Source organism: Sprattus sprattus, assembly GCF_963457725.1.
Source record: "Sprattus sprattus genome assembly, chromosome: 4".
NCBI classification, from domain to species: Eukaryota; Metazoa; Chordata; class Actinopteri; order Clupeiformes; family Clupeidae; genus Sprattus; species Sprattus sprattus.
This window is the reverse complement of record NC_137923.1, coordinates 43,805,538-43,832,883: the sequence shown is the minus strand read 5'-3', so window position 1 is coordinate 43,832,883 and position 27,346 is coordinate 43,805,538. Positions and strand designations below refer to the sequence as shown.

At 43.2% G+C, this 27,346-nt stretch overlaps 1 protein-coding gene across 2 annotated transcripts; it reads left to right on the top strand.

The window, feature by feature from the left end:
• The first annotated feature begins 3,188 nt into the window (after window positions 1-3,188).
• chd4a (chromodomain helicase DNA binding protein 4a) lies at window positions 3,189-26,958 on the top strand. Of its 2 annotated transcripts, none has more exons than XM_080837055.1 (40): window positions 3,189-3,363; window positions 3,910-4,054; window positions 6,344-6,462; window positions 7,264-7,515; window positions 7,839-7,957; window positions 8,141-8,406; window positions 8,579-8,706; window positions 8,884-9,025; window positions 10,750-10,919; window positions 11,201-11,434; window positions 11,563-11,766; window positions 12,069-12,280; window positions 12,426-12,557; window positions 12,692-12,791; window positions 12,906-13,097; window positions 13,978-14,178; window positions 14,335-14,472; window positions 14,570-14,691; window positions 14,913-15,086; window positions 15,272-15,413; window positions 15,542-15,673; window positions 15,889-16,006; window positions 16,182-16,306; window positions 16,452-16,544; window positions 16,632-16,949; window positions 17,161-17,338; window positions 18,083-18,169; window positions 18,330-18,421; window positions 18,538-18,671; window positions 18,798-18,942; window positions 19,058-19,226; window positions 20,373-20,482; window positions 20,873-21,185; window positions 21,322-21,384; window positions 21,671-21,835; window positions 24,072-24,180; window positions 24,334-24,466; window positions 25,855-26,050; window positions 26,232-26,395; window positions 26,675-26,958. In XM_080837055.1, exons 2-40 carry the CDS (start codon window positions 3,991-3,993, stop codon window positions 26,687-26,689), a joined length of 5,970 nt encoding a protein of 1,989 aa, XP_080693181.1. In that variant the 5' UTR covers window positions 3,189-3,363; window positions 3,910-3,990; the 3' UTR covers window positions 26,690-26,958. The 2 variants fall into 2 exon arrangements, with proteins under 2 accessions (XP_080693181.1, XP_080693180.1); XM_080837054.1 differs by having other exon boundaries at window positions 17,161-17,350.
• Window positions 26,959-27,346: the final 388 nt, after the last annotated feature.

The window sequence follows — 27,346 nt, the reverse complement described above, 5'->3', positions numbered from 1 at the left end:
AGCTGCAGGTCTGAGATGGCGTTATGTACAGTTCAAGCATGCAGCGTGAATTAGCACTCAGGAGCACTCTACGATTATTATGGACTGGCAGTGGGGGAGGGGGTGCTAGTTGCTCTGCTTATTATGGGATGCCTGCGTTGTTAGGCGGGGGGAGGGGTGGAGGCAGAGTAACAAGGCATGGGGGGAGGGGGAGGGAGGGTGAAGTTGAATATTATGGTCTGGCTAAGGCCTGTTTCTGTCTTTTTTCCCCCCACTTCCTTTAAGCCATGGCTCCTCTGCTTACAAGAAATCCCTCCAGTGTTGCAGATCCCTGAATTAAGCATCAAGGCCGATGAGAAAGATCACGTCTGTGTGAGAATGTGCCCGTGTATCGCACACTTTCTCTAAAGTACAACAGAAAATGATAAAGAAATATGAACCCAGACAACAGAGAGAAGACTCAAACCTATGATTATCAGTAGGACACTGGGGAAAACGCAGTCGAAGAGGCTCTCTCAGGCCTAGGGGCATAGAGGAGAGAGCCTGGGACATGCATGTAAGAACAGTCAACACTACATTGCCCTGCATGACATTTGCGTGTACCTTTAGTTGAATATCAATGGCCTTGAAAATGGCCAGGCTTTCATACTTGAACACAAGAGTTAAGACAAGAGGCAGTATGTGTAGTCTCTCCTCACGTAAAGATATAACAAAAGGCATGCAATGAGTAATTTTCATTGTGAGTCTGTTTGTTGCCTGTCGCACCAGTCTTTTTCAGACAAAAGGGGGCATATATGTCTTGGCAAATTCATTTAAACTATTCTGTCTGTATGTCTGACGCAACTTGACTATGCGGCTCTGCTTTGCTCTGGATTAATCTGCCAGTCCAGATACATAGCACTCAGATGTTCTATCTGTCTGCCCATCTCTCTCTCCGTCTGGCTATCTTCCTGCCGGTATATCAGGGAATTTGCATGATCAACTCCATATGTGCCTTGCCTGGCAACCGTTCAACATTAAGAGCTGTGTGGAATGGCAAGGGTGTGATATGTATGTGTGTGGGGGTGGGAGGGGGTGTGGGGGTGGGTAGGAGGTGCAGCGGAAGGAGTATTATGGTCTGCATTTTGGCTTGCATGGTAATCTGACCCCCTCCACCCCACCCCCACGCCCCCGCCCCTTATGTTTATCTCCATAGCGACACTCAGCACAGGAAGAATATTATGGTCTGTACATTTCTTTTGAAAGTGTATTATGGGATGTTCGCTGAGGCCTGGGCGGTGGGGGAGGGGTGCGTGGGATTTGGTATCCATGGAAACCACCCCCATATCCCTTTGATTGGTGGGTAAAGGATGTTACTCACACCCCCCACACCCATCTTAACACACACACACACACACGCACGCATACACACATATACAGACAGAAAGACAAACAGACACATTGAGAGGTATGCAGTGGTCTATGTATATGTTTTATTTCTGTTGTTTTATGTACTGTGTGTCTGTCTGGCTCTGTGTGTGTATGTGTGTATGTGTGTGTGTGTGTGTGTGTGTGTGTGTGTGTGTGTGTGTGTGTGTGTGTCAGAGAGAGAGAGAGAGAAAGAGAGAGAGAGAGATAGAGGAAGAGAGAGCGCATGAGGGACAAAGGCTGGACCAGAGGGAGGGTGGAGACAAAAGGGAGGAGGTAGAGAGGGACAAACTAAGTAGTGTCAAAACGAGAGCTTGCTGAGTCAGAGAATGGTGGACTGGCTGATGAATTGACAGAGAGGTCTAGAAACGGAAGACAGGGTGAGGAAGAGAACTTTTGTAAACATGTTTCTTCCTCATTATTTCTATCTCAAAAAGTGAATTATGGGATCCATGTAAAGTCCACATACCACCTTTAGCTAAATATATCTGTTGATAGTTTTTTTCTAACTACCAAAGATTATTTTGTATAGCCTGCCTGACAGAGTTAACCAGATGTTAACATGTCATTCTGCAACCAGATGTCACTAAATGAAGTCACTGTATACAAATACTGCACCAGATCTGTTCCTCAAGCACTTTCTGGATACCCTCACTCAACCAGCTGCAATGAGATCTGATACATTAATACCCACATAACATGTATCTGATACTGCATACACCTGCTATAGTGTCTGTGCTTTGTATAAGCACTGTCATGTTAAGGGAGTTTCTCATATGTGTACTTTTACATAGGGTATTTCCTGCCTGTTTCCCTGCATCCAATTACTCTACTACTTGCTGCATTGCTTCTAACAATACCAACATCACGGGGAAACCTGACCTTTGTACAGGCCCAAATGGACAGCAAGACAGAGAGAAATAAACTGGTTGGGAAAGGGACGCGGGGTGAATGTAAAACATTACAGCATAACTGAACGGCATGCAAGACAGGAAAAAGTGCTATTCTTATCATATATCCCCAAACAGGTGTCCTCACAGTAAGGTGCAATGTCTCCCAAAACCAATGCCAATGGTTATGTACCAGGTGGATGTACATTTTAGGAACAGAAGTGTGAAATGGATTAACACTTTAATGACCACTGTTATTGTACTTATGCCTGGGTAAGCCTCTAGATAGTGCCTCTAGATAGTTACACTTCTACATTGATGTTGATAATGTTAGAATGAAGAGCATACACAAGGAATGACAAGATCCAGTATGACCTCTCTTTAACCATTTCGTGTAGTGCCTGAATTCCCCCCTCCCCCACCCCATGCACATTGTGTGTACATTTGTGTGTGTCTGTGTGTCAAGAGTTGTATACTTAGCAGGTTAAGACTATGTCATTTCAAAAGTGAATGGTGCTGTATGGCTCCATACTACATGTACAGTAGATGGGAGGTGAAATCTTGTAGTCATGTGGCGTGGTGTTGCCATGTGACAGCTTTTTTTCCTCTTGCTCTCTCTTTTTGGAGTTATGCTTATTGTGGGATGTCAGTGACTGTGCTCATTATTATTATGGGATGTTGGGTGGGGGTGGGAGGGGGTGAGTGTCTCCATGGTAACGTTGGTTGCTAGGGGGGCACGGAGGAATGGGGAAGAAAGTATATGTGGGGGGATTATTATGGTCTGTACGTTGCAAGGTAACTATGCAGAGTGGGGGAGGGGTAAGTGTATGTGGGGGGGGTTATTATGGGATGTCTGGCCCCTGATCTCTTTGTGTGTATGCAAGGGGTGTTAGTGAGTGAGAGAGACGGCGACGTCGTATGATATGCCGGACCATATCCAACATTAGAATACTGCTTAATGGATAAGAAAACCACTTAGGCTTTAGAACAACTATAACAGCAATACGACACATTTCAGGGTTTAAAGAGTTAATTACAGAATAACGTAATCCTAAATTTCCGAAAACAACGGGATCATTCAAGTTATGTGAGTAACCTTAACTGTACATTGTTGCAAATTGTGTCTGTTGGGTTTATAAGTTATAACAGAATCCCATGTATAAAAATACCAACAGTAGAACATGTGAGTGTTCTGTGTCAATAAGACAAAAAAATGGATTCATGGCGGGACGACATATTCGTGTCTTTGAATTTAGCCGGTAAAGCTAACAGGCTAGTTAGCAGGCATACAAAGCTGTCGCTTGCCGGAGGTATATCTAGCTAGCTAGCACGGTAATGTTAGTTAGCGAACCGCTTGTAGCTTGGCGGCTATAGCAAGTAATCCATCGAGAAACGTATATTTTATCTTCCAGCAATTTCTTCGCATTTACCTAGTCAATGGTATTTACTTTGGCTCTCGTTGTAATAACCCGGTTGGCTAGTTTTATAAGGAATACTGTAGGCACCGATATATAATAGGTCCACCTGGTACTCAACCTAACGTAACTCAACATTAACTTCCGTTTTCTTTTTGTTCTTTTTGATTTCACCCCCTCGCCACCGGCTTTCCCTCCTCCCGCTTCGACTTGGATAGACGCAAGATTGGGTGAAAGCCGAGGTGAAAACTACTTCAAGTATATTTGCCCACATTGTGAAGTGAAAATTCACGTTCATAATGTCGGGGAGTGAAGACGACAGAGATGATTTTGGACATACGGAAGACCGAAGCATGATTCAAGGTAATGCATTTAAACTCGAATTAGCTGGCACAACACGCACAATTCACTGTAGTAGCTAGCTGGCTAGCTTGGGTTAGATGGAAACAACCACTCTGCATCCTTCAACAAAAGCTGCAAACTGCAACCAAGTTTTAAGTTGTGTCAAAGCCTGTAGTTTACTTAAGACATTTCTCTAACTAAAGGTAACCTGATAAAAGAAGGTAGGTGGAACATGTCTTAATTGTTTTATTTTTGTGTGATTTGGAGTGCATTAGACGGATAAGGCACAGGTTTGAAGTTCTCGTCGTTCTGGGTCATGTTGGTTACATGATTATGATTATGATTATGTTCACACTAAATTCTAGTTTTGCTAGAAAAAGGTAGTACAAACTTTGAAGTTCATCTGAGTTAAGAGGACTGAACATTTGCAATAAATATAATCACAGTTGTATCCACATTCATTTGAGAATTAGCTGGACTTAGTAATGCCATGCACTTACTGGTCGATTGTCGTTGCCAGCAGTTAGCGTAGATGGCAAACTGCAACTATGCGGGTCACCATTTGCTAGCTATGGTATCGCTTGTTAGCTTACTTGCTAGCTCAGAGCCACAACTCCGTATCTCGAAATACATTCACGTTACAATACCTCTACGATGTCCACACTTGTGCCGCCGTAGAACACAGTCTGTGAATTGGAAGTGTTGGTGTGCAACCTAAACCTAAAATAGATGCTTTTTTTCACACGATGTTACCGAATTGAGGCCTACCGGTATTTTCGCGTGCAGACGATGGACTGCCGCGAGCTCTGTTGGTTTGGTAGCTAGTTGGTTAGCACGCTGATGACGTTGTTGTGTTTGGCGTGTGTGTACCCTGGCTGAAGGGAAGCGGTAGACTTCACTTCAGAATGTGTTTTTGTTGAAATTAATTTAGATCATAACTGGGCACAGTCGTTTTGCACTTTTTCGTTTAGACCACTTCTTACTTTTAAGGGGGTCGGATGTGACGACGGTAGCCGGGTAACGTTACCGGAAAAGTGCAGCGAGGGGCTTTCCCTAAATTGTCAACATTGTTGCCATCGAAACGATGTTTTTTATTGTTTATTTGTAAGCAGAGACTATAGTTTTTATTGTAACAATTGCAATTTTCTAGCTGATTTTTTTTTTATTTGGTATGTTTAACATAAACTTGTAAGGATAAGTCATAATGTTGCAAAGTACTTGAAGTTGGTCGCTCAGTCTTCAGCTGACATCAGGCTATCTTGTTTTTTTTCTCCGCAAACAGGCGTAGCTAACCTGTATGGCTTAATTAACGTGATTGATCTGAATCAACTAATCTTAACCTCACATAACCAATACAGTGTCTCGGATGCCTTTCTGTCTTACAAGAAATTGTTCGACTTATTCAAATGTGTCCCCCTATTGAACTCTCGCACAGCAGTGTCTTCCTGTGGTCACCTAGTTAATAATGTAAAAATCGTAAACTGGAATAATGTCCCATCGTTTATTCGTTATTTATTCCCAATCCCATCGTTTGCATGATTCCGCTCGACTGTTCCCGAGACTGTAAGGAACATGTCACTGTGGGGTCATGTCCTATCAGATACAATGTTACAAGAGTCGAATGACTTTGGAATTGTCAGTAGACCTACGAGTCAGTTTTGCACACTCAGAGTTGACTTCCCAGGCATGAACTGGCTACCCACAGACCTTTAGAGGGTTCAACAGTGTGTCCATCTATTCCTCTGCATTCTCAATCTGCAAGCAATTATGTTATAGCATTTGGGCTGGACATAGTTGCCCAGGTTGCACTGAGTGCACTGACAGTACATATAGGATCACACATTAACATCAGTTTTCAAAATGATTGCCGCTGCCAGATTTTGGAATGAATGAATACCATGGTCAACATAGACTAAACAAAGATGTAAATTTAGCGTAATCTGTATTACCCTGTTACTCGTATAAATAATTATTTCAGACATATGTATGTGCAGCATTTATCAGACAAACTAGTTTTTGTATGTCTCAATCACATGAACTAATGAAAATGCTGGCTTGTGACATGCCTGACATATTCTAGGTAACCATGGTTTTTTTTTTTCAGTCATATTTTTTTAATGTATATAAAAGTGAGATTTTTATTAAATAGAACCACTCTACCCCATTACTTAGCAGTAGTAAGTAGCAGTTTAGTGCGTTTGCGGTTTTAGCACAGCCATTCCACGCACTGTTTTTGGGTCCAGAAGCTGTTTGGGAGTGAGGTGGTTTGGGGCTGGGCTGATGGGTTCTGTGTATCTGCCCTCTTTCCAGATGAGGAGGAGCTGGAGGAGGACATATCAGAGGGTGAAGCCCCCAAGGTGAAGAAGAAGAAGAAAGCCAAGAAGAGCAAAGAGAGCAAGAGCAGCAAGAGGCAACGACAGCGACGTGAGGTGTGTGTCCGTGCGTGCCCCACACAAAAAATATTAGAATTTTGCAGCCTTACCCTCAATTTCCAGGTCCTTCTCTTTTTACTTATACCCTCTGTAAGTTAGCAACTATTGTGAAGTCACACCTTGCTGAAAATGGCAGCTTTGTTTGGACTGAGTCAGCCTCATGGCTCAGTCTGAACGAGTGCTTAGCATGAGCTGCTGCATCCCAGGGGAGCAGAATAAACACAGTCTTCTAATTTTAACACACATTTGGGCCTTGTTTGCCTGATATCTCATATAAACGCTCATCTTTTGCCCCATTTCTCACATGAATTCTTAAGATTGACTCGTGTATATAATTAATCTCTAATGGAGGAATGTGAAGTTCCTGAATGTGACCAAGCTGGAATCCAGAATAGGGAACATTCATTTTATATGCCCCCAGCACTTAATGGATGACATACCACTTTACAAGAACACTACTGCATACATCTTGAATTATACTTTGAGAATTGAGGGTAATCAAGCGCAGCCCAACTGTTCCTCTATAGTACTGTGCATATGCTCTCTTTCAGTATCACCGTGCATGGCTTGTAGGTACACAAACCTCATATGGTTTATTTCATGAGTGTTTGTAGACCTGTGCTCATGCATTTATTAGCACGTGTGATTTATTGATGCAAGCTTCTGTGTCTGCATATGTCTCTATTTGTATTTCAGAGTGGAATGATGTTGATGCAACCTGTGTTGGTATGTGTTACATTTTTAATGTACACATTTATGCCTGCCTGCATTTTAATTTCCCACGTTCGTGTCGTCCAGGATGTGCAGGTTAGCTCTCCAGAGCCCATGGAGCAGCCAGAGGTCGGGGGGGCCGAAGAGGAGGCTGTGGCTGCTGTCCGCTCAGATAGCGAAGGCAGCGACTACACGCCTGGCCGCAAGAAGAAGAAGCGTGCCAGTTCCGCCAAAGAAAAAAAGAGGAACAGTAGCACCGTGGAGCGAAGTGGAGGGGCTTCCAGTGCCAAGAGAAAAGAGCCGGAGGAAGAGGAGGAGGAAGATGATGACGATAATTCAGTGAGTGCTGGTCATCTGAGCTTAAACTATCGTTTAAAGAGCAGCAAGGCTTCAAAATGGGTTTCTAATTGGTGGATGAAACTTAGTTGGTAATGTAGTCTAAGGTTCAAGCAACTCTTCATGAAGATTTGGCATTAAGGCATTAATTCCATTCCAGCTTTGTATTGATCTTTAAAGAATTTCCTCATGGAAAGTTGAATTAAATCAGATTGTTTTTGCCACATCAAAGTATGCCTCATTGTCCAAAGCTTAAGGTGTATATAACCTCTGGGGTGCCCTGTCACATAAGTCTGGTCTGTGTTTAACTTGGACATTTCCCCTAGGAGCCTAAGACCTCATCCCAACTTCTGGATGACTGGGGCATGGAGGATATTGACCACGTCTTCAGTGAAGAGGACTACCGATCTCTCACTAATTACAAGGCCTTCAGCCAGTTTGTCAGGTATGGAACCATTTGTCAAGCTCTGAAGGTTGCAGCAGATTGTGTGTTCAGTGCTTTTAGTGTTGAGTATGGGAAGAAAAAGTGTATACAGAAACAGTGCAAACAGAGCTTTTGGCTCATCTTTTAAGTCATCTTCTGGTTCTCCCTCTGGATGTCATCTACATGTCATCTCTCTCCTCACAGGCCCCTGATAGCGGCGAAGAACCCCAAGATTGCTGTGTCAAAGATGATGATGGTGCTGGGTGCCAAGTGGCGTGAGTTCAGCACCAACAACCCCCTGCGAGGCTCAGCCACAGCCACCGCCGCACTGGCAGCAGCGAATGTGGCCGCCGCCGTGGAGAGCATGGTGGCTGAAGTGCCAATAGCCACACCTGCTCCCCCACCCCCCCCTGAACCACTGCCCCCTCCAGCCCCACCACTCCGCAAAGCAAAGACAAAGGAGGGCAAAGGTGAGTTCTACTGGGACCCTTAGTTAAAGAGGATAAACAACAACCTAAACCTGTCTGGTCAGGCACCAGTGTGTATGACATAGCTGATTTGACTCAGTTATAATATTACATCAGAATTCTGTGGGCTTGAACACTGTCTAGATTTCTGAACGCCACATAATTCTCTGAACAGGGCCCAATGCTCGCAAGAAGTCCAAGCCAGCCCCAAAACCTCAAGAGAAGAAGAATGTGAAGGCCAAGAAGGTAGCTCCACTGAAGATCAAGCTAGGAGGCTTCAATAGCAAGAGGAAACGCTCCTCTGTGAGTATTTGTGGCTTGTTTCCTCCTTTTCTGAATGTAGCCTTATGGAAACTTTTCTACCAGCCTTCTCACCTAGTGTCTGTAGTCAGGATTCTCTCATGCTCTCTCTTGTCAGTTTCATGTTTTCCTGTCAGAGTAACAGTGTGGCTCTCTTTCTCTCCTTGTCTCCTGATTCAGAGCGAAGAGGACGAGGTGGAAGTGGACAGTGACTTTGATGACGGCAGCATGAACAGCGTGTCCGTGTCGGACAGCTCTAACAGCCGCAGCAGCCGCTCCAAGAAGAAGCCCAAGCCCATCGCCAAGACGAAGAAGAAGAAGGGTGAGTGGACTGTCATGGTTTAAGGCCGATATACAGACGTGGACAAAATTGTTGGTACCCTTAAGTTAAGGAAAGAAAAACCCACAATGGTCACTGAAATAACTTGAAACTGACAATGGTAATAATACATAAAAATGAACTGAAAATTAACTAATCAAAATCAGACATTGCTTTTGAATTGTTGTTCAACAGAATAATTTAAAAAAATAAAACTAATGAAACTGGCCTGGACAAAAATGATGGTACCCTTAACTTAATATTTTGAAGCAATCACTGCAATCAATCGATTTCTGTAACTATTAATGAGACTTCTCCAACTGTCAACAGCTATTTTGGCTCACTCCTTGTGAGCAAACTGCTCCAGCTGTCTCAGGTTTGAAGTGTGCCATCTCCAGACTGCATGTTTCAGCACCATCCACAGATGTTCAATAGGATTTTTATCAGGGCTCATAGAAGCCACTTCAGAATAGTCCAATGTTTTGCTCTTAGAAATTTTTGGGTGTGTTAGCTGTGTTTTGGGTCATTATCCTGTTGGAGGACCCATGACCTGCGACTGAGACCAAGCTTTCTGACACTGGGCAGCACATTTCGCACCAAAATGCCTTGCTAGTTGAGATTTCATTGGACCCTGCACAGATTCAAAACACCCTGTGCCAGATGCAGCAAAGCAGACCCAACATAACCGAGCCTCTTCCATGTTTCGCAGTAGGTACAGTGTTCTTTTCTTTGTATGCTTAATTTTTGCGTCTCTAAACATAGAGCTGACTTGCCAAAAAGCTCCAGTTTTGTCTCATCTGTCCAAAGGACATTCTCCCTGAGGCTTGTCAATATGCATTTTGGCAAATTCCAGTCACGCTTTTTTATAATTTGCTTTCAACCCTGAAGTCTTCCTCGTTCAACTTTGACTCAAACAGCGATGGATGGTGCGATCTGACACTGATGCACCTTGACCTTGGAGTTCACGTCTTATCTCTTTAGAAAGTAGTTCTGGGCTCTTTGGTTTCGTTTGGTTTCTTTCTAATCTCCTGAGACAGCTCTCTCCTTAGCTTTCTGTGGTCCATGTTCAGCATGGTACACACCATGATACCAAACAGCACAGTGACTACTTTTCACCCTTTAAATATAGGCAGACTGACTGATAACAGCTTTGAAGACACCTGTAATGCTAATTAGAGGACACAACTTAGTTTAACATGTCCCTATGTCAAATTATTTTCAATCTTTTCTAGGGGTACTATCATTTTTGTCCAGGCCAATTTCATTAGTTTTTTTTTTTATGAATCTGTTGAACAACAATTCAAAAGCAATGTCTAATTTTGATAAGTTAATTTTAAGTACATTATTATTTATTATTACCTTTGTCAGTTTCAAGTTATTTCAGTGACCATTGTGGATTTTTCTTTCTTTAATGGAAGGGTACCAACAACTTTGTCCACGCCTGTATGCTCAGTTTCAGACGCAACGCGTAAGCACGTAAGCGAAAGCAATTCACTGCCAGAACAATAGGCTTGCGTAAAATGGCGCAAGTCTAGAAAAAGGGTCCGACGCACGCAAGACGTGAAAAGATGCGCAAGGGGCGCGCAATGGCCTCTTGCGCTTGTGCCTCTGACCATAAATCGGCCTTTAGTCTTCTTCCTTTTAACCTGGAGCTCAGCAGTTTCTAAAGAGCCCTCTGGCTGTTACAACACCGGTTCATGTTTGACACTCTACCTTTTCTTTCTCAGTGGAGGAAGATGGTGATGGCTACGAGACAGATCACCAAGACTACTGTGAGGTGTGCCAGCAGGGTGGTGAGATCATCCTCTGCGACACGTGCCCCAGAGCGTACCACATGGTGTGCCTGGACCCCGACATGGAGAAAGCCCCTGAGGGCACCTGGAGCTGCCCGCACTGCGTGAGTCACGTCCCCTCCCCAGCGCAACCTGGATTAGCAGCGTCATGCTCACGCTAGGCTTCTTGTCAGCAGTTTAAACCAGCCACACTCCACACACCTCATCCATCCTTTTCCATATGTTCTGTTCTGTCCTCTCCTATTGGCATGAAAAGATAATGACTAATTGCCAGAGGAAAGTTGAAGAATGACAATCTGTTCACACAGGAACTGATAATCTTTTTCCTTGTATGTTCTGTATCACCCTCTCATTCTACCCTGCTATGTTTTTGATCTCTTTTCAGGAGAAGGAGGGCATCCAGTGGGAGGCGCGTGAAGAGGTCTCGGAGGCCGAAGAGGAGCCTGAACCAGTCGGTGAAGCAGAGGAGGACGACCACCACATGGAGTACTGCCGAGTGTGCAAGGATGGTGGCGAGCTGCTGTGCTGCGACTCCTGCCCCTCGTCCTACCACATCCACTGCCTCAACCCGCCCCTGCCTGAGATCCCCAATGGAGAATGGATCTGCCCACGCTGCTTGGTGAGACAACCTATCACACTTCTGATATGAGCTTGACTGACCAGGATATGAATAAAGTTGTTCAAATTCAAACCGTGTTTACTGTGCGCTCAGAAAGCTCACTTGTGTCTTGTGGTATGTGTTTCTAGTGTCCGGCCTTGAAGGGTAAGGTGCAGAAGATCCTGACGTGGCGCTGGGGAGATCCTCCAGCTCCTACCCCTGTGCCCCGCCCTCCTGACCTCCCTGCTGACCAACCAGACCCCTCCCCATTGGCTGGCCGTCCAGAGAGAGAGTTCTTTGCCAAGTGGCACAACATGTCCTATTGGCATTGCTCCTGGGTGTCTGAACTACAGGTAAACACATCTATGTATGAAAAACGCATATTTCTTCACGTATTACAGAAGTCGTATTGGCATTGCTCTTTTTTTTGTGTGTGTGTCCGTCCTACAAGTAATCTAGTAAACTGTTATGTTATTACACTAGCTCTGGGTATTTAAGACCGTTGGTAAACACATGGCTACACCCGCACTATCGAGTACACACAGTATAACTCCCCATGTGGTTTATGATTAGCATCCGTTTTAGGCCTGTGGGATCGATGGCTTTGAGTTGGCATTTAGATTTGACTCCATTCAATCCGTTCCCCTCCATCTAGTTGGAGCTGCACTGTCAGGTGATGTTCCGCAACTACCAGCGCAAGAACGACATGGACGAGCCCCCTCCCATTGACTTTGGTATGGAGGGTGAAGAGGAGAAGAGTGACAAACGTAAGAGCAAAGACCCCGTCTATGCTAAGATGGAGGAGAAATACTACCGTTACGGCATCAAGATGGAGTGGATGATGATCCACCGTATTCTCAACCACAGGTAAGAAGAACACACACACACACACAATTCAACTGTAGCTTGTTAATGTCAACCCTGCAGAAGTGTGCTACGAAAAGGAAGACGGCAAAAATATTAATCTTATCTCTCTTTCTGTGTCTCGCACCATCCTGTTCTATGTGATCAGTGTGGATAAAAAAAACAACGTGCACTACCTGATTAAGTGGAAAGACCTGGCCTATGACCAAGCCACCTGGGAGGCTGAAGACATGGATGTCCCCGAGTTTGACCCTTTCAAACTGGGGTACTGGCACCACAGGTATGCCCCCACTTACATGTTCCTTCGCAGGAGCAGTGGTGTACAGTTCTATCGCTCTGTGTAACATCATTAAAACGATTTGTGTAACCTCACTCAAACGATCTGTGTAACCTCATTCAAACTATCTGCATCAGGGAGCTTATGATGGGAGATGAAGGGAGGCCTAGCAAGAAGCTGAGGGTTAAGGGCAAACTGAAGAAGCTCGACAGACCTCCTGAGAACCCAGTGGTGGATGTAAGTGTGTTTTAACGTCCTATGTGTTTGTGAAAAGGTGCGCGCACTTAATTGTCCATCCAGATGCCAGCTGTTTTATTTCTGTCATTTATGCTTAATTTTTGTCCCTTGCAGCCCACTATCAAGTTTGAGCGCCAGCCGGAGTACCTGGACGCCACAGGGGGCAACCTGCATCCGTATCAGCTGGAGGGTCTCAACTGGCTGCGCTTCTCCTGGGCACAGGGCACAGACACCATCCTGGCCGATGAGATGGGTCTGGGCAAGACTGTGCAGACTGCTGTGTTCCTCTACTCACTCTATAAGGAGGTGTGTGTGTGGGAGAGAGGGAGATTGAGATCGATTTGAATCATTGTAGGCCTCAATTCATTTCATAGTCAGAATTGGCTTTGGATTTATGGATAGAACATTTCCCATAAGGGGGAGGAAAAAAAAGCGTAATTTAAGGGCTCTGTGTGTTGTCTGTCTAATTATGAACATATTGGCATCTGTGACTCATTTATGTACAGTTGTTGCCTTGCAAATTGTGGGAAAGTTTTTGTGTGGTAGGAGAATTGTACCAGTTTAATGCATTAGACACAGACTACAGTCAAAAATTAAGGATAGTTCTGTGAAAATTAAGAATGTTCAGTGAGGTTGCCATGCAACGTTAGGACCTGGCTCTGAGACCACAGGTCCACTTCAGTTCTCCCATTATAATCCCTGTTTTAATCAGCCGTGTGCTTGTTGAAAACTCTGGTTATTATAAAGACACGTATGGCCTGCCTTTCACACATCACTGCCCTCAGCAAAGGTAATGTTGCTATTATCTGTGCCAAGTTAGTAGGGAATTTATTTGCTCAAATTTGGTACCATGTCCTTTGATACACTGTTGATGAATGTGCTTGTCCTTATGTTAGGGGATAAATTGAGTATAATCCTGAAAATCAGTGGCCACATTTTGTTTGTCAGGCTTGAGTGGTTCTGGCTCTGAGCCAGAATTGGAGATACTTCTGCCACCTACTGGTGAAACTTGAGACTAGAACTCGGCCTGTCAGCCATGTCAGTAAATTGATGTTCTTCAGTTCTTGAGTAAACAAACCAAATGGCCCTCCCAGCTCATATTAAGGCAACTCTAAGAGATCTTGGAGCTTTCAGTGGGTTCTGTAAAATGACCTCTTCCACTCTCCCTCTTCCCTCCTGTGTCTAGGGTCACTCTAAGGGACCGTTCCTGGTAAGCGCCCCCCTGTCCACCATCATCAATTGGGAGCGTGAGTTTGAGCTGTGGGCCCCCGACATGTACGTGGTCACCTATGTGGGCGATAAAGACAGCAGGGCTGTCATCCGTGAGAACGAGTTCACCTTCGAGGACAATGCCATCCGCGGTGGCAAGAAGGCTTCTCGGATGAAGGTGAGTAGGGAAAAGATGGTGGGAGGGGGTCTAGTAAACCACTAGTTATTAAGACTTCTTACATAAAGCATGTTGTTATGTATGGTTCTCTGTGACTTTCATTCCTACCTTTTGGTATGGGTTTTAATGGTTCTCCTGACCTCTTCTGTTTTATAGAAAGATTCACAGGTGAAGTTCCATGTGCTGCTGACGTCGTACGAGCTGATCACTATCGACATGGCTATCCTGGGCTCCATCGAGTGGGCCTGCCTGGTAGTTGACGAAGCCCACAGGCTTAAGAACAACCAGTCCAAGGTGAGTCTTAACACTGATTGAGTGCTGCTTTTCCTTGTTACCTGAGAGTTTAATGAATGAGAATTAACTCTGCGTTGTGCTTCTCTCCCTTCTACAGTTTTTCAGGATTCTGAATAACTACCCTCTCCAACACAAGCTGCTGTTGACCGGAACACCTCTGCAGAACAACCTGGAAGAGCTCTTCCATCTGCTTAACTTCCTCACGCCTGAGAGATTCTGGTAAGTGTGTGTGTGTGTGTGTGTGTGTGTGTGTGTGTGTGTGTGTGTGTGTGTGTGAGTGAGAGCTTGTGTTCAGTGGTTTTTGCCAATGTAGTCTTGCATGAAAGCTGGGTAAACTTGTTTCATAAATTGCATTCCAAAATCATTTTGTGTGTGAGCATGTCCTTTCCTCTTAACGTACGTAAGCAATGTCTTAACTGCCTGCCTTCTTTGTACCTCAGTAACCTTGAGGGCTTCTTGGAAGAGTTTGCCGACATTGCCAAGGAAGACCAGATCAAGAAGCTGCACGACATGCTGGGTCCGCACATGTTGCGTAGGTTGAAGGCTGATGTCTTCAAACACATGCCCTCAAAGACTGAGCTCATCGTCAGAGTTGAACTGAGCACCTTGCAAAAGTAAGTGCAAAGGATGGATGGATGGATGGATGGATGGATGGATGGATGGATGGATGGATGGATGGATGAGAGAAAGGGTGTAGGATAAAACTGTAACTGCATTGAATAGAGAGGAGGTATCCACAACAGCAAAAGTGTATAGCTTGTCACTTGGAAGAGATTTTGAATGTATTATGATTCTACAGGAAATACTACAAGTTCATCCTGACTCGCAACTTTGAGGCCTTGAACACCCGTGGAGGAGGTAACCAGGTGTCTTTGCTCAACGTGGTGATGGACCTCAAGAAATGCTGCAACCACCCTTACCTGTTCCCTGCGGCTGCCATTGTACGTCCCATAAAACTTTACACTATTGTCTTGGAACAAACCATGGATATTTACATAGGAAGTATAGAAAAAGAGTGTGCTACAAGTTAAGACACAGTGTTAAACTTGTGATTGATTTTCTCCAACAGGATGCTGCCAAGATGCCCAATGGCATGTACGAAGGCAATGCCTTGACCAAAGCTGCTGGAAAGCTGTTCCTGCTGCAAAAGATGCTTCGGAAACTCAAAGACGGTGGACACAGAGTGCTTATTTTCTCTCAGGTATGAATACTAAGAAACACATTTGTCTCATGCAGTTGCACACACATTTGACTGCATTTTTTAAAATTTAATTTAATTAAGCTTTTTCTGCTAATAGTGGTTCTTCACAGCATGGTCGTTTTTCAGTATTGTCTGGTCACACCAGTTTCGTCATGATTGTGGACAACAGTTTTACTGTTCCAAGTCTCTAATTTGTTGGTATGTTCCACCCCCAGATGACCAAAATGTTGGACCTGCTGGAAGACTTCCTGGAACATGAAGGTTACAAGTACGAGCGTATCGACGGAAGCATCACCGGGGGCATGAGACAAGAAGCCATCGACCGCTTCAATTGTAAGTGTCCCACAAAAAACCCAAAGCCTGCCTCAGCTGTCTGAACTCACAATTCCATTACTACATTCCGATACTATTTTACCAGACCCCAATAGGCTTAGCTAATACTAGATCCTCATTAAGTTGCACGTTTGCGCTCTTGATTTGTGTGGTAATGTTCTGTGTTCTCCTCCAGCTCCGGGGGCTGTGCAGTTTGCCTTCCTGCTGTCCACCAGGGCTGGTGGTCTTGGAATCAACCTGGCCACAGCCGATACGGTCGTTATCTACGATTCCGACTGGAACCCTCACAATGACATCCAGGTTAGACACGCAGCTCCTCCAATTGTTTTGAAGGCTTTTAGTGGGGTTGCATTAGTATAAATTTCCTCTTGAAATTCTAAGGAAAAAGGTTTGGTCCTATTGAAGATATTTACCCTCTTCTGTTGTATTTCACCCTCCTCACCAGGCCTTCAGCAGAGCTCACCGAATCGGCCAGAACAAGAAGGTGATGATCTACCGTTTCGTCACAAAGGCTTCCGTGGAGGAACGAATCACTCAGGTACAACTCGCAAGCCAACTACTGTACATGGACATTTTAAAGCCTGCTTATCTTCATGCCTTGATGATGTTGTTTTTTCTGTCTCAGGTGGCAAAGAAGAAGATGATGTTGACCCATCTGGTGGTGCGTCCAGGTCTTGGCTCTAAGACTGGCTCCATGTCCAAGCAGGAACTGGACGACATTCTGAAGTTTGGAACGGAGGAACTTTTCAAGGATGAACTAGGTCTTACAGGAGACAGCAAAGACGACGACAGCAGTGTTATCCACTATGATGACAAGGCCGTTGACCGGTTGCTGGACCGTAATCAGGACGGGATAGATGACGCCCCAGAACTGGCGAGCATGAACGAGTACCTGAGCTCCTTCAAGGTGGCCCAGTATGTGGTCAAGGATGAGGATGAGGAGGTCAGTCTAGTATTATGGTCCCCTTAAACTGAGAAAAGTCCAAAGGTGGTTATACAGAAAGTAATAAATAGTGAATTATCCTACACATTCTGCATGTTAGCCAAATGCAGAAGATTGAGGAAATCAGGGAATCCATTTATTTGTCCATGGTGTCCCTCAATCACCGTCTTCCTCTTGTTTTTCTTCCTCTGACTTCCTGGTGCTGTCTCAGGAGGAGGAGGTGCAGCGTGAGATTATTAAGCAGGAGGAGAGCGTGGACCCAGACTACTGGGAAAAACTGCTCCGCCATCACTACGAGCAGCAGCAAGAGGACCTGGCCCGCAATCTGGGCAAAGGCAAACGTATCCGCAAGCAAGTCAACTACAACGATGGCTCCCAGGAGGACCGAGGTAGTAGACGGGGTAACAAACGGCTCTGCTCTGCTCGGCATTTACTACATTCTAACCCTCCCCTGTGTTTGTCCTTGTTTGTTTGTTTGTATGTTTGTTTGTTTGTCACTTTGTAGAAGCATGTAGGTATGTAGTGAAGTGTTTTATGTGTGTGGAGTCTGCCTGTGTTAGGTTGGCAGAATGTATGTATATATATATATATATATAAAACAAATATATATACATTTTATTTTACTTATTCCCCCCTCCCACCCTGGGTTGCATTTTTTTTTTTTTTTTTTTTGTCTGTTGGCTTAAACTTGACGCATGCATTATCTGCCGATTATTGCATGATCAGTAGATTGAGTGCTGTGATCAACTCGCATAATGCCTCAAGAAAACGTTCCAGAACTTATATTGCAGTAATCACATGTGAAAGAACTTGATAGTTCCTTAACTCAGACATTTCTCTCTCAGACAAAACGTGCCTTTGGTGCCAATCTGATTGGATGGCTGTGTCAGACTTTATTCATTCATTATTTTTTTTCTTGATCGCCTCCTGGTGTATAAAGTTCACACTCAGTCATGTTTTTTAAGTCTCTGTGTTTGTGTGAACACTCAATCACTAGAAGTAATAGTGGAACTAGAAATGTGTGGGTGTGTGGCACTAGTAGAACCACTCTATAATTCTAGTCATCTATAAAGATGCGTCATATGATTTTCCAGGCTCGTTCCTAATTACTTTTATCTTCCCATTCTCTATAGATTGGCAGGATGACCAGTCTGACAACCAGTCCGATTACTCAGTGGCTTCTGAAGAGGGTGATGAAGACTTTGATGAACGTATTGAAGGTACACCTCCTGAAGTGTCATTGCTTGTGTATGTGGGGTAGACTGGTAGCGCTTCCTAAGCCTCGTATTCAGGACATGTGTTTGCATTATTTACTGGGTGTCAACAATGGACCATGGTATCGCTTCTGTAACATTCTTATCTCCTTTCTACTCCCTGCAGTTAACTCTCGCCGACCCAATAGGAAAGGCCTGAGGAATGACAAAGACAAGCCACTGCCCCCTCTGCTGGCCAGAGTGGGAGGCAATATTGAGGTCAGACCAAACTCCAGGACTGGTCAATTTAAAGATTTCCTCTGCTTTACTCTATATGTGCGGATGTACTGCTATGCGGATATGTGATTGGACTGACATGTTGGGCTTCCTTTCAGGTGCTTGGGTTCAATGCCAGGCAAAGGAAGGCTTTCTTGAATGCAGTGATGCGTTACGGGATGCCGCCCCAGGATGCCTTCACCACCCAATGGTTGGTCAGGGATCTACGAGGGAAATCTGAGAAGGAGTTCAAGTGAGTTGCTCCGCAGCTATCTCTGCTTTTTCAAGTTGAAATGGAGTTCCTCAGGTCTCCACAGTTGGACCTGGACTTTTTTCTTTTCTTCCATTTTAACGTGTGATTTTTCTTTTTCTCTGCCAGGGCATACGTGTCGCTCTTCATGAGGCACTTGTGTGAGCCCGGGGCTGATGGCGCAGAGACCTTTGCCGATGGTGTTCCTCGGGAAGGGTTGTCACGGCAACACGTTCTTACACGTATAGGTGTGATGTCACTGATCCGTAAGAAGGTATGACATCTTGGTGGCTTTAATGTAAATTAAAAGAAAGAGGTTGATCACACTAGTCCATGATGGTACTACTGTTAGACCCTAATATGACCCCACTCTGTGTGTCACCCCAAAGGTTCAGGAGTTTGAGGAGGTGAATGGCCAGTGGTCCATGCCCTGGATGATGGAACTGGAAGAGAGTAAGAAGGCAGCTGCTGCTGCTGCCGCTGCCCAGCCAGAGTCCCCAGGCAAGACCCCCTCCACCGGAACCCCGGCAGACACCCAGCCCAACACCCCTGCCCCAGGTAGGCCACTATTTACTTTTGCCCACTAGGTAGGCAACTATTTACCACAGTTGTATCCCATTTACTGTCGGTCTCCCTTCCCTCTCCTTACAAAATGCAACCATGTTTAAAGTATAGTTAACACTCTCTTAACTTCCGGAGACTTAACCATGGATATATGCCCTCTGTGCATTGTTTGCCATATGGACGCTGGCCTTTGTCCTCCGTCAGAGCAGCTTGCAGTTGGTACTGCCTTCACTGAACCCATTATCGGCAGTGGACAGCTTGGTTCAGCTTCTTTGTTTCCTTTCCTTGTTTACCTCATCCCAGTCTTTCTGTTGTGTGTGTGTGTGTGTGTGTGTGTTCGTGTGTGTGTGTGTGTGTGTGTGTGTGTGTGTGTGTGTGTGTGTGTGTTTGGCAAACACTTTGTCTTTGTGTTCCTTAATGGTCTTGTGTTCCTAAATGACCCTTACTGTCTTTTTGTCCATTTCGTGTCAAGTCAACCAGCAGTTCCCACCTCAAATTATTTATTTTGGTATTTCTTTATTTTCCTGTTGAAAGCCTGACTTATATGATGGATAAATCACAAATATAACAAATAGAGGTTTCATAAAGCCACTTAGAAATGCTTCATACTTTTGCTTATGGGGACCGATACGTACTTTGTGTACAAGCTTCTGCCAGATTTTTTGGATTTGTGTCAGATACAGTCTCTCAAAAATGGGGGGGGGGCAAGCATAGATTCTGTAATCTATCAGAAACTGGTCCAAATGAAAATGTCACATTCCTACTTGATAAATTATTCTCATGGTTCTAATATTTAGAATTTTCCCATCGTACTGAGGTGGGGAACTGGTTGAAATTATATAAAATAGCCCTAATATGAGCTCTACTCTTCATGAACTGGTTGAATTGGTATAGAATAGCCCTAATATGAGCTCTACTCTTCATGAACTGGTTGAATTGGTATAGAATAGCCCTAATATGAGCTCTACTCTTCATCAACTGGTTGAATTGGTATAGAATAGCCCTAATATGAGCTCTACTCTTAATCAACTGGTTGAATTGGTATAGAATAGCCCTAATATGAGCTCTACTCTTCATCAACTGGTTGAATTGATATAAAATAGCCCTAATATGAGCTCTACTCATCAACTGTTTCTGCAGAGGATGCCTCCAAGACTGAGGATGCAAACAAGGATGCTGACAAAGAAAAGGAGCAGAAGAAGGATGAAGTAGAAAAGAACGGAAAAGAGGCCAAGCCAGAGGAATCGGAGGTGAGCCTTCACATTCAACTCATGCCAGGTTCCAACACCTCTCAGTTGCCAGCAGCAAAGACTGAAAAGTCTGATGCTCTCTCCAAAATCTTATTATAAAATTTTAACCACATACAGTTTCTTGTGCAATTAATCCAAATGCACCATTAATGCTAACCTATTGTAGCACAGCTTAATCCAGCACCAGCGCCTAACAGTAGTTGTTGGGAATAGACTAAACACACATTACACCTGTAACAGCCTGTGAAGGTTGTGTTTGTAATTCAATGGACAATATAAAGTAACATTCATTAAGGTGGCGTTTTGGGGACTTTTGGCCATTTAAAAAAAAAAAAAAAAAACCTTGTTCAAAAACATTAAAGTTGGTTGTTTCAACTCTATTCAACTCAGGTTATTGCCATCCCTGACGATGAGGAGAAGTCTTCAACTGAACAGAAGGCCAAAGAGCCCGAGAAGAAAGAGGCTGAAGGCACCACAGAAACAGAGAAAGCTGGCAATGAAGAAGAAGAAAAGGACAAGGACAAGGACAAAGAGAAGGACAAGGATAAGGACAAGGACGATGACAAAGAGAAGGAGCAGGAGAAAGAGAAAGAAAAGGAGGGAGAGAAAGTAGAGAAGAGCGGAGAGGCTGCTGATGAAAAGGCAGCAGCGGACAGCAAGCCAGAGGGGTCAAATGGCAAAACAGATGATGCTGAAGTTAAAGGTGAAGTGAAGCCATCAAGTCATCAAGTGAAGGATCAAGTCTTCTTAGTTATTGTAGTCATTCTCAGAAGTCTGCACCATAGTAACAGTTTCTTTTTTCTCTCGCTCCTATTTGTCTTTTCATTTCTCTCCTGCAGCTGAGGACAAAAAGGACGACAAGCCTGAAAAGATGGACACCACTCCTGCAGCTGACAAGAAAGGTAATTAACTAAGGGTTTTACATCTGGCATCTACATAATGCAGCTCAATGCACAGTATTATTCAAAAGTTTGGGTTCCCTTAGAAATAAAGGATAAAAAGCTAAATAAATACGACATTTGAAATAAAGATTTGAAGGGTTTGAAATACAGATATTTAATACTTTTGTCAAACTAATGGAGGATTCTAAGTGACCCCAAACTTTGAAAAGGTGGTGTTGATATAAATACTATGGAAACCTTACTCTCATCACCACAGCCATTGTTGACGTGCATGTGTTGTGTTCAGATGGAAAGGAGGAGAAGGAGGTGAAGGAGGTTGTCAAGACGGAAGAGCCGGCCAAACTGCAGAACGGCGACACCTCCAAGGAGGTAGCTCTTCCAGGAGCCAGCGAGGAGAAGAAGAAGGCCAAGACCCGCTTCATGTTCAACATCGCAGACGGAGGCTTCACAGGTTAGCCAGTTATATTTGAACATCAATACCTCAGTGTCTGTGTTTCTCTCTCTGTCTTCCCTCTTTATAATTTCAATCTGTGTTATGTCTGTCTTTCATGGCCCGGTGCTCTTGTTCTCTTTGCTGATCCCCCATTAATAAGTTCACTTTTTATGACCGGCGCTGCGCCACAGGGACTAATTAGTGGTGTAGTTCCACCTCATGATTAATGTTCAGTGTGCAAATCTACCGCTTGACTAGACAGTATCTTGTGATGTAGAGGTTCAAATATCATGACATTTCCCATGCTGCATTGCCACCACATTTTTTGGATGGGCGCCCAATTTTGTGCATAAGGGATTGCTGCAACTGACAGATTTCAATGTCTTAGGAACCGTCTACGTTTTAATTCGGTCTGCAAAACCAGTTACACCAGTTTTCCTCACCCTCTGACATGGTTTGGTCTACCTTCAAAATCCTTTTCGACTTAAGTGTTTACGGAACATTTACACAATGCTTGGAGCCCAGTGATTGCTGCTTGCAGATACATGTTTTAATTTATGGTAATATATGCCCTGCATGTGCACAGGCGGTCATATAGTGTCACTACTTCACACGATTTTAGTGTACAGCTGACATAGTCACAATAGTTCCTTACATTTTTGGAAACCTAGAGATCTTTCCTATTTAATGCGGTCTCAATAAATAGCCATAGTTAACTTATTCAAAAGATTGGTAGGGTCTTAAATATATGGGAGTCAATAAAATGCGGCAAGGGCTAATAACTGCTTATTACTTTAAAACTACTATTCACCGTCTTGATAGAACAATGAAATATGGCTCAAACATTACATTTTAAGATTAATATCTTGGGACTAGAGGTTGTATGTTATTGGTTTTGCCAAGATGGTGGCCTCTTTTGGCCTCATGACAATTAGCAGTCCATATTGGTATCAGCCTGGGTGTAAATACTTAATGTTTGGCATGTTTGTTTTATCTGTTTTATCATATTTGTTTTGAGACGTCTATGTCATCATGATCAGTACTTTCCTGAAAATCCTCTTGTATGAAATCTGACACATCTTCTGCCCTCTGGTGGATTATTTGTGCACTGTATGTGCAGTTTAGGCAGTAGTGGGCCTCTGAATGCTTTATTCAAAATGGCTGCCTTCATGTAGTAACTCACAAGTATTTGGAGGGAAATCTTTGGTAATTTTTTCAAAAGTTACTGGAAGAATAACATTTCTTTTGTTCATAATATTTCTATATAAAAATGTGCTGTATTCAAGCAATTTATAATTACTTAATATTTCATACTTTAATTTATAATACAATCGTGTCAAATGTATGTATCAAATATGATACAGCAGATATTAAAGGTTTTTATATTTAGTATGGCATTTTTTTTTTAAGTATATAAGGCAATTCATTTGTAGATCCCTCCATTGTCTTTGTATTGCAATTCATGATGTTGACAGAAAGATCTCAGACTCTCAGACTGTATGATGACCCAAAGCTTAGTCATTTGACTCACTAACTGAGGTAGTGAAAAACTTTAATGTGCAAAACAGGATACTGTTTTCATTTCTTAGTTTCACTTCATTCTTGCTCATTCTCTGACTTTAAATGGCAATCATATTGGCGCTGCTATGGGTTTCGATTCAAATTTCAAGAATCGATTCGATTCCGATTTTTAAGTTTCAGAATCGATATTTTCTCAGATTCCATTCGATCCGATTTCGATTCGATCCGGGGGTTAATGTTATTAAAAATGAAAAATGCATTTGAACCGTTTCCTTCACTTCATGACTGTGTAGAGAAGCAACATATTAAAACTAGTATTATATCAATATTAAACAGCAAATCTTACAAGTATTGGTAGTTACTGATGGCTGGAAGACTGATGAAAAGGTTAAGGGTCAATCTACCTTCAAGAAAGATAATTCAGGACAATAAATGGAGGACATCATTGAGGTGACTATCTGCAACAGTGGATTCCTACTGGGACACTAACCAGTGCATTATTATTATGCTTGAAAAAACAACGATCTTTGGACGTACAACTCGATAATCGGTCATTAATATGCAAATTGGTTAAAATTCGGAAAATCGATTTTTTTTCAACACAGCTCTATATGTGGTTTGTCTAGTTTTATCTTGTGGTCATCTCTTGCTGTTTGAGGATTGGTCCACCATATCAGACTTTTGTTTGTGATCATCTGTTTATATTTCTGTCTCTCTCTGACTGTTTTTGCAGAACTGCATTCCTTGTGGCAGAATGAAGAGCGGGCTGCCACCGTCACGAAGAAGACCAATGAGATCTGGCATCGTCGTCATGACTACTGGCTCCTGGCCGGGATCATTCAGTATCCTTTAAGCTTTATCTGTTGTGAAGGTCGTGTGTGTGTGTGTGTGTGTGTGTGTGTGTGTGTGTGTGTGTACATGTACGAGTGTGTACCTGTCAGGACAACTCTGTAGAAACATTTCGAGATATGCCCCTTCACCTCACTGCTCTGTAGACATGGCTATGCCCGCTGGCAGGATATCCAGAATGACGTGAGATTCGCCATCCTCAACGAGCCCTTCAAGGGCGAGATGAACCGCGGTAACTTCTTGGAGATCAAGAACAAGTTCTTGGCCAGGAGGTTTAAGGTATGCTGTGTTTGTGTATGTTTGTTTGGAGGCCACAGTGCATTTATGTTTCCACAGGGCTCTTCAGAAGGCGACATAACTGTACGGTATACATGCTAGCTACCTGGAAACACATGGCTGGAGCTGTTTGCATAAATCACGTTTTGCTTTAGCTTTGCTTGCTGCTCATCGCATTTGACTGATGCATCGCTTGCAGTATGTGATGGCCCAGTGCAATAGAAATGATAATCCCACATAGTCCAGGCAAAATAGCCCATTTTGGAGCCAAAAATGGAATTAATTGTAATAGAATTTTTTTCAGCGTAGATAATTTCTATGAGGTGTCCAGAACAACATACTAAAAGTCCTAAGAAATCCAAGTTGAGGAAATATGTTTAATTCTCATCAATCTGAGATGTGTGCTAATAATGCATGGCAAAAATACACCTCAAAAAATTATTTTTTTCCTTTACTCCTATCAAAATAAAACTTTACACAATGAAAGTACCCATGAACATTTACATTTTTTGTATTACAAATTTCTTTGAAAATGAATTTGAATATGCAAATGGCTATACACTAATCGAATATGCCCAAAATACACCCAATGGGCTTAATTTTTTCCTTTACTCCTACCACAGTAAAACTTTACATAGTAAAAGTATACATAAAAAGTAACTTTTTTTGTATTACAAGTTTCTTTTTAAATGAATTTGAATATGCACATGAGCGTCACACTTATTGAATATGTCCTGATTGCATAGTCAGAAACACCATACCCCTGGCATGTACTACCAAGCCAGGCAGTTTTCAGGTTAGAGGCCAGTCTAAAAGCAACATTGCCATCTCCCATTGGCAGTAGGATGATAGGATGAAGATTTGGCCGATGTATTTGTCATACATATGAATGTTGTTTCTGCCTATGGACATATTCAATAAGTGTGGAGCTCATGTGCATATTCAAATTAATTTCAAAAGAAACTTGTAATACAAAAAATGTTACTTTTCATGGGTACTTTCACTGTGTAAAGTTTCATTTTGATAGGTGTAAAGGAAAAAATTCAAATTTTGAGGCATATTTTTACCATGCATTATTAGCACACATCTCAGATTGATGAGAATTAAACATATTTCCTCAACTTGGATTTCTTAGGACTTTTAGTATGTTGTTCTGGACACCTCATAGAAATGATCTATGCTGAAAAAAATTCTATTACAATTAGTCTGTCGTAAAACGCTAGTTTGCCTGGACTAACAGGGAATACAAGTAAAGTAACGTTGTTGTCGGTGGTGTTTTCTGACTGAGTGGAAATATTGTCTTTGAAAAAGTTCTCAAAAGCTATGCTGTCTGAGTACAACTTGAAACGCTTCTTCTTTGTGTGTGTGTGTGTGTGTGTGTGTGTGTGTAGCTGCTGGAACAGGCTCTGGTAATTGAAGAGCAGCTGCGCCGGGCAGCCTACCTGAACATGACCGAGGACCCGTCCCACCCCAGCATGGCCCTCAACACGCGCTTCAGTGAGGTGGAGTGCCTAGCCGAGTCCCACCAGCACCTCAGCAAAGAGTCCATGTCCGGGAACAAACCGGCCAACGCCGTCCTGCACAAAGGTGAGACGTCACCTACTTAAAGTGGTCTCTGATGTGACGTTGAGGTGGGTTGTGATGCAGCACTAAAGTTAACATTGCTCGCCATGTGTTTTTGTACTAGGAACACTAACCTTTTGCTAGTCTTACAACTTCAGTTTGTAATGACTTGGTTATTAACTCTCTTCCATGTGTCCATTTTCAGTGCTGAAACAGTTGGAGGAGCTGCTTAGTGACATGAAGGCAGATGTCACCCGTCTCCCAGCAACCATTGCCCGGATACCTCCTGTCGCTGTGAGACTGCAGATGTCCGAGAGGAACATTCTCAGCCGTCTGGCTAGCAGGGGCCCGGATACACAGTCACAGCAGGTGTGTAGGACTCTGAGTGTGTGTGTGTGTGTTGTCTGAGAACAGTCAGAAATAATTAAAAGTTAATAGTGCTGTCATAATAAAACTGCGCAATTAGATTTTTGTTGTGAGTTTATTTTCTTTATCGATTGACAGTGCTAGTAAATAAAACTCTATAGTAGGCTGTATGATAGCTGGTGTTCTGTCACAGACAGAAACTAATCAGTGGTAAGAGTAAGGCTTCAGTTGTTGTTGATGTAAATGTTAATTGTACTCTGTGTTGTGTTCTGTTCTGTTCAGGTATCACAACAGTAGCCTGTAAGGCTCACCCTTGACCTCCCCTGCCACCAAGCACCGCCCACCACCTCAACATTCCTGATTGGCACCTCAGAGGACATCTCGCCTTAGCTTGAAGCCACACCCCTTTACCTATATATGGACATGAAGCGTTTCTATTGGCTTTAAACCAGAAGGCTGAGGAAACTTAGCTATTTTATTTTTTTGTTTTGTTTCTTTTTTTTTCTTTATTAATATTATTGATATAATGTTATTATGGTTTTTTGGGACCTAAAATAAAAATTCAATAAAGGCCTATGTTTCTTTCTTTTAAAAACATTTTTTTCTTTTACTCAATATAGTTCTGACGAGAATTGTGGTGGCCCCGACACCTTGTTGGATGCGAAAATTGTTGAGAAGGAACAAATATTTGCACTGTAGTGCTGCCATAGAAACAAGATAAGATTGTACTGGGCGTCACACCTAATATTCACATTTGTCCCCTGATTTCAAACTTATTTCTGTGATCACTGGTGCATGTCTGCCTCAGTTTTCATGGTTCATGCAGGTCTGACAAATGAACATGTATTTCTGTAGTAGATGCTCTAATCAAAGTACCTTGTTCTACCAGTGAAGCACCAAGAATATACAGAACCAGTTTTGATTGCTGGTTTGAAATGACTGCATACTTGACCT

Bases quoted from the DNA above. Each gene is read 5' to 3' on its own strand.
- chd4a (XM_080837054.1), top strand. From the start codon at position 3,991: ATGTCGGGGAGTGAAGACGACAGAGATGATTTTGGACATACGGAAGAC. The intron at 14,473-14,569 runs GTGAGTCTTAAC...TCCCTTCTACAG, and splicing joins TTAAGAACAACCAGTCCAAG to TTTTTCAGGATTCTGAATAA. The intron at 16,545-16,631 runs GTACAACTCGCA...TTTCTGTCTCAG, and splicing joins TGGAGGAACGAATCACTCAG to GTGGCAAAGAAGAAGATGAT.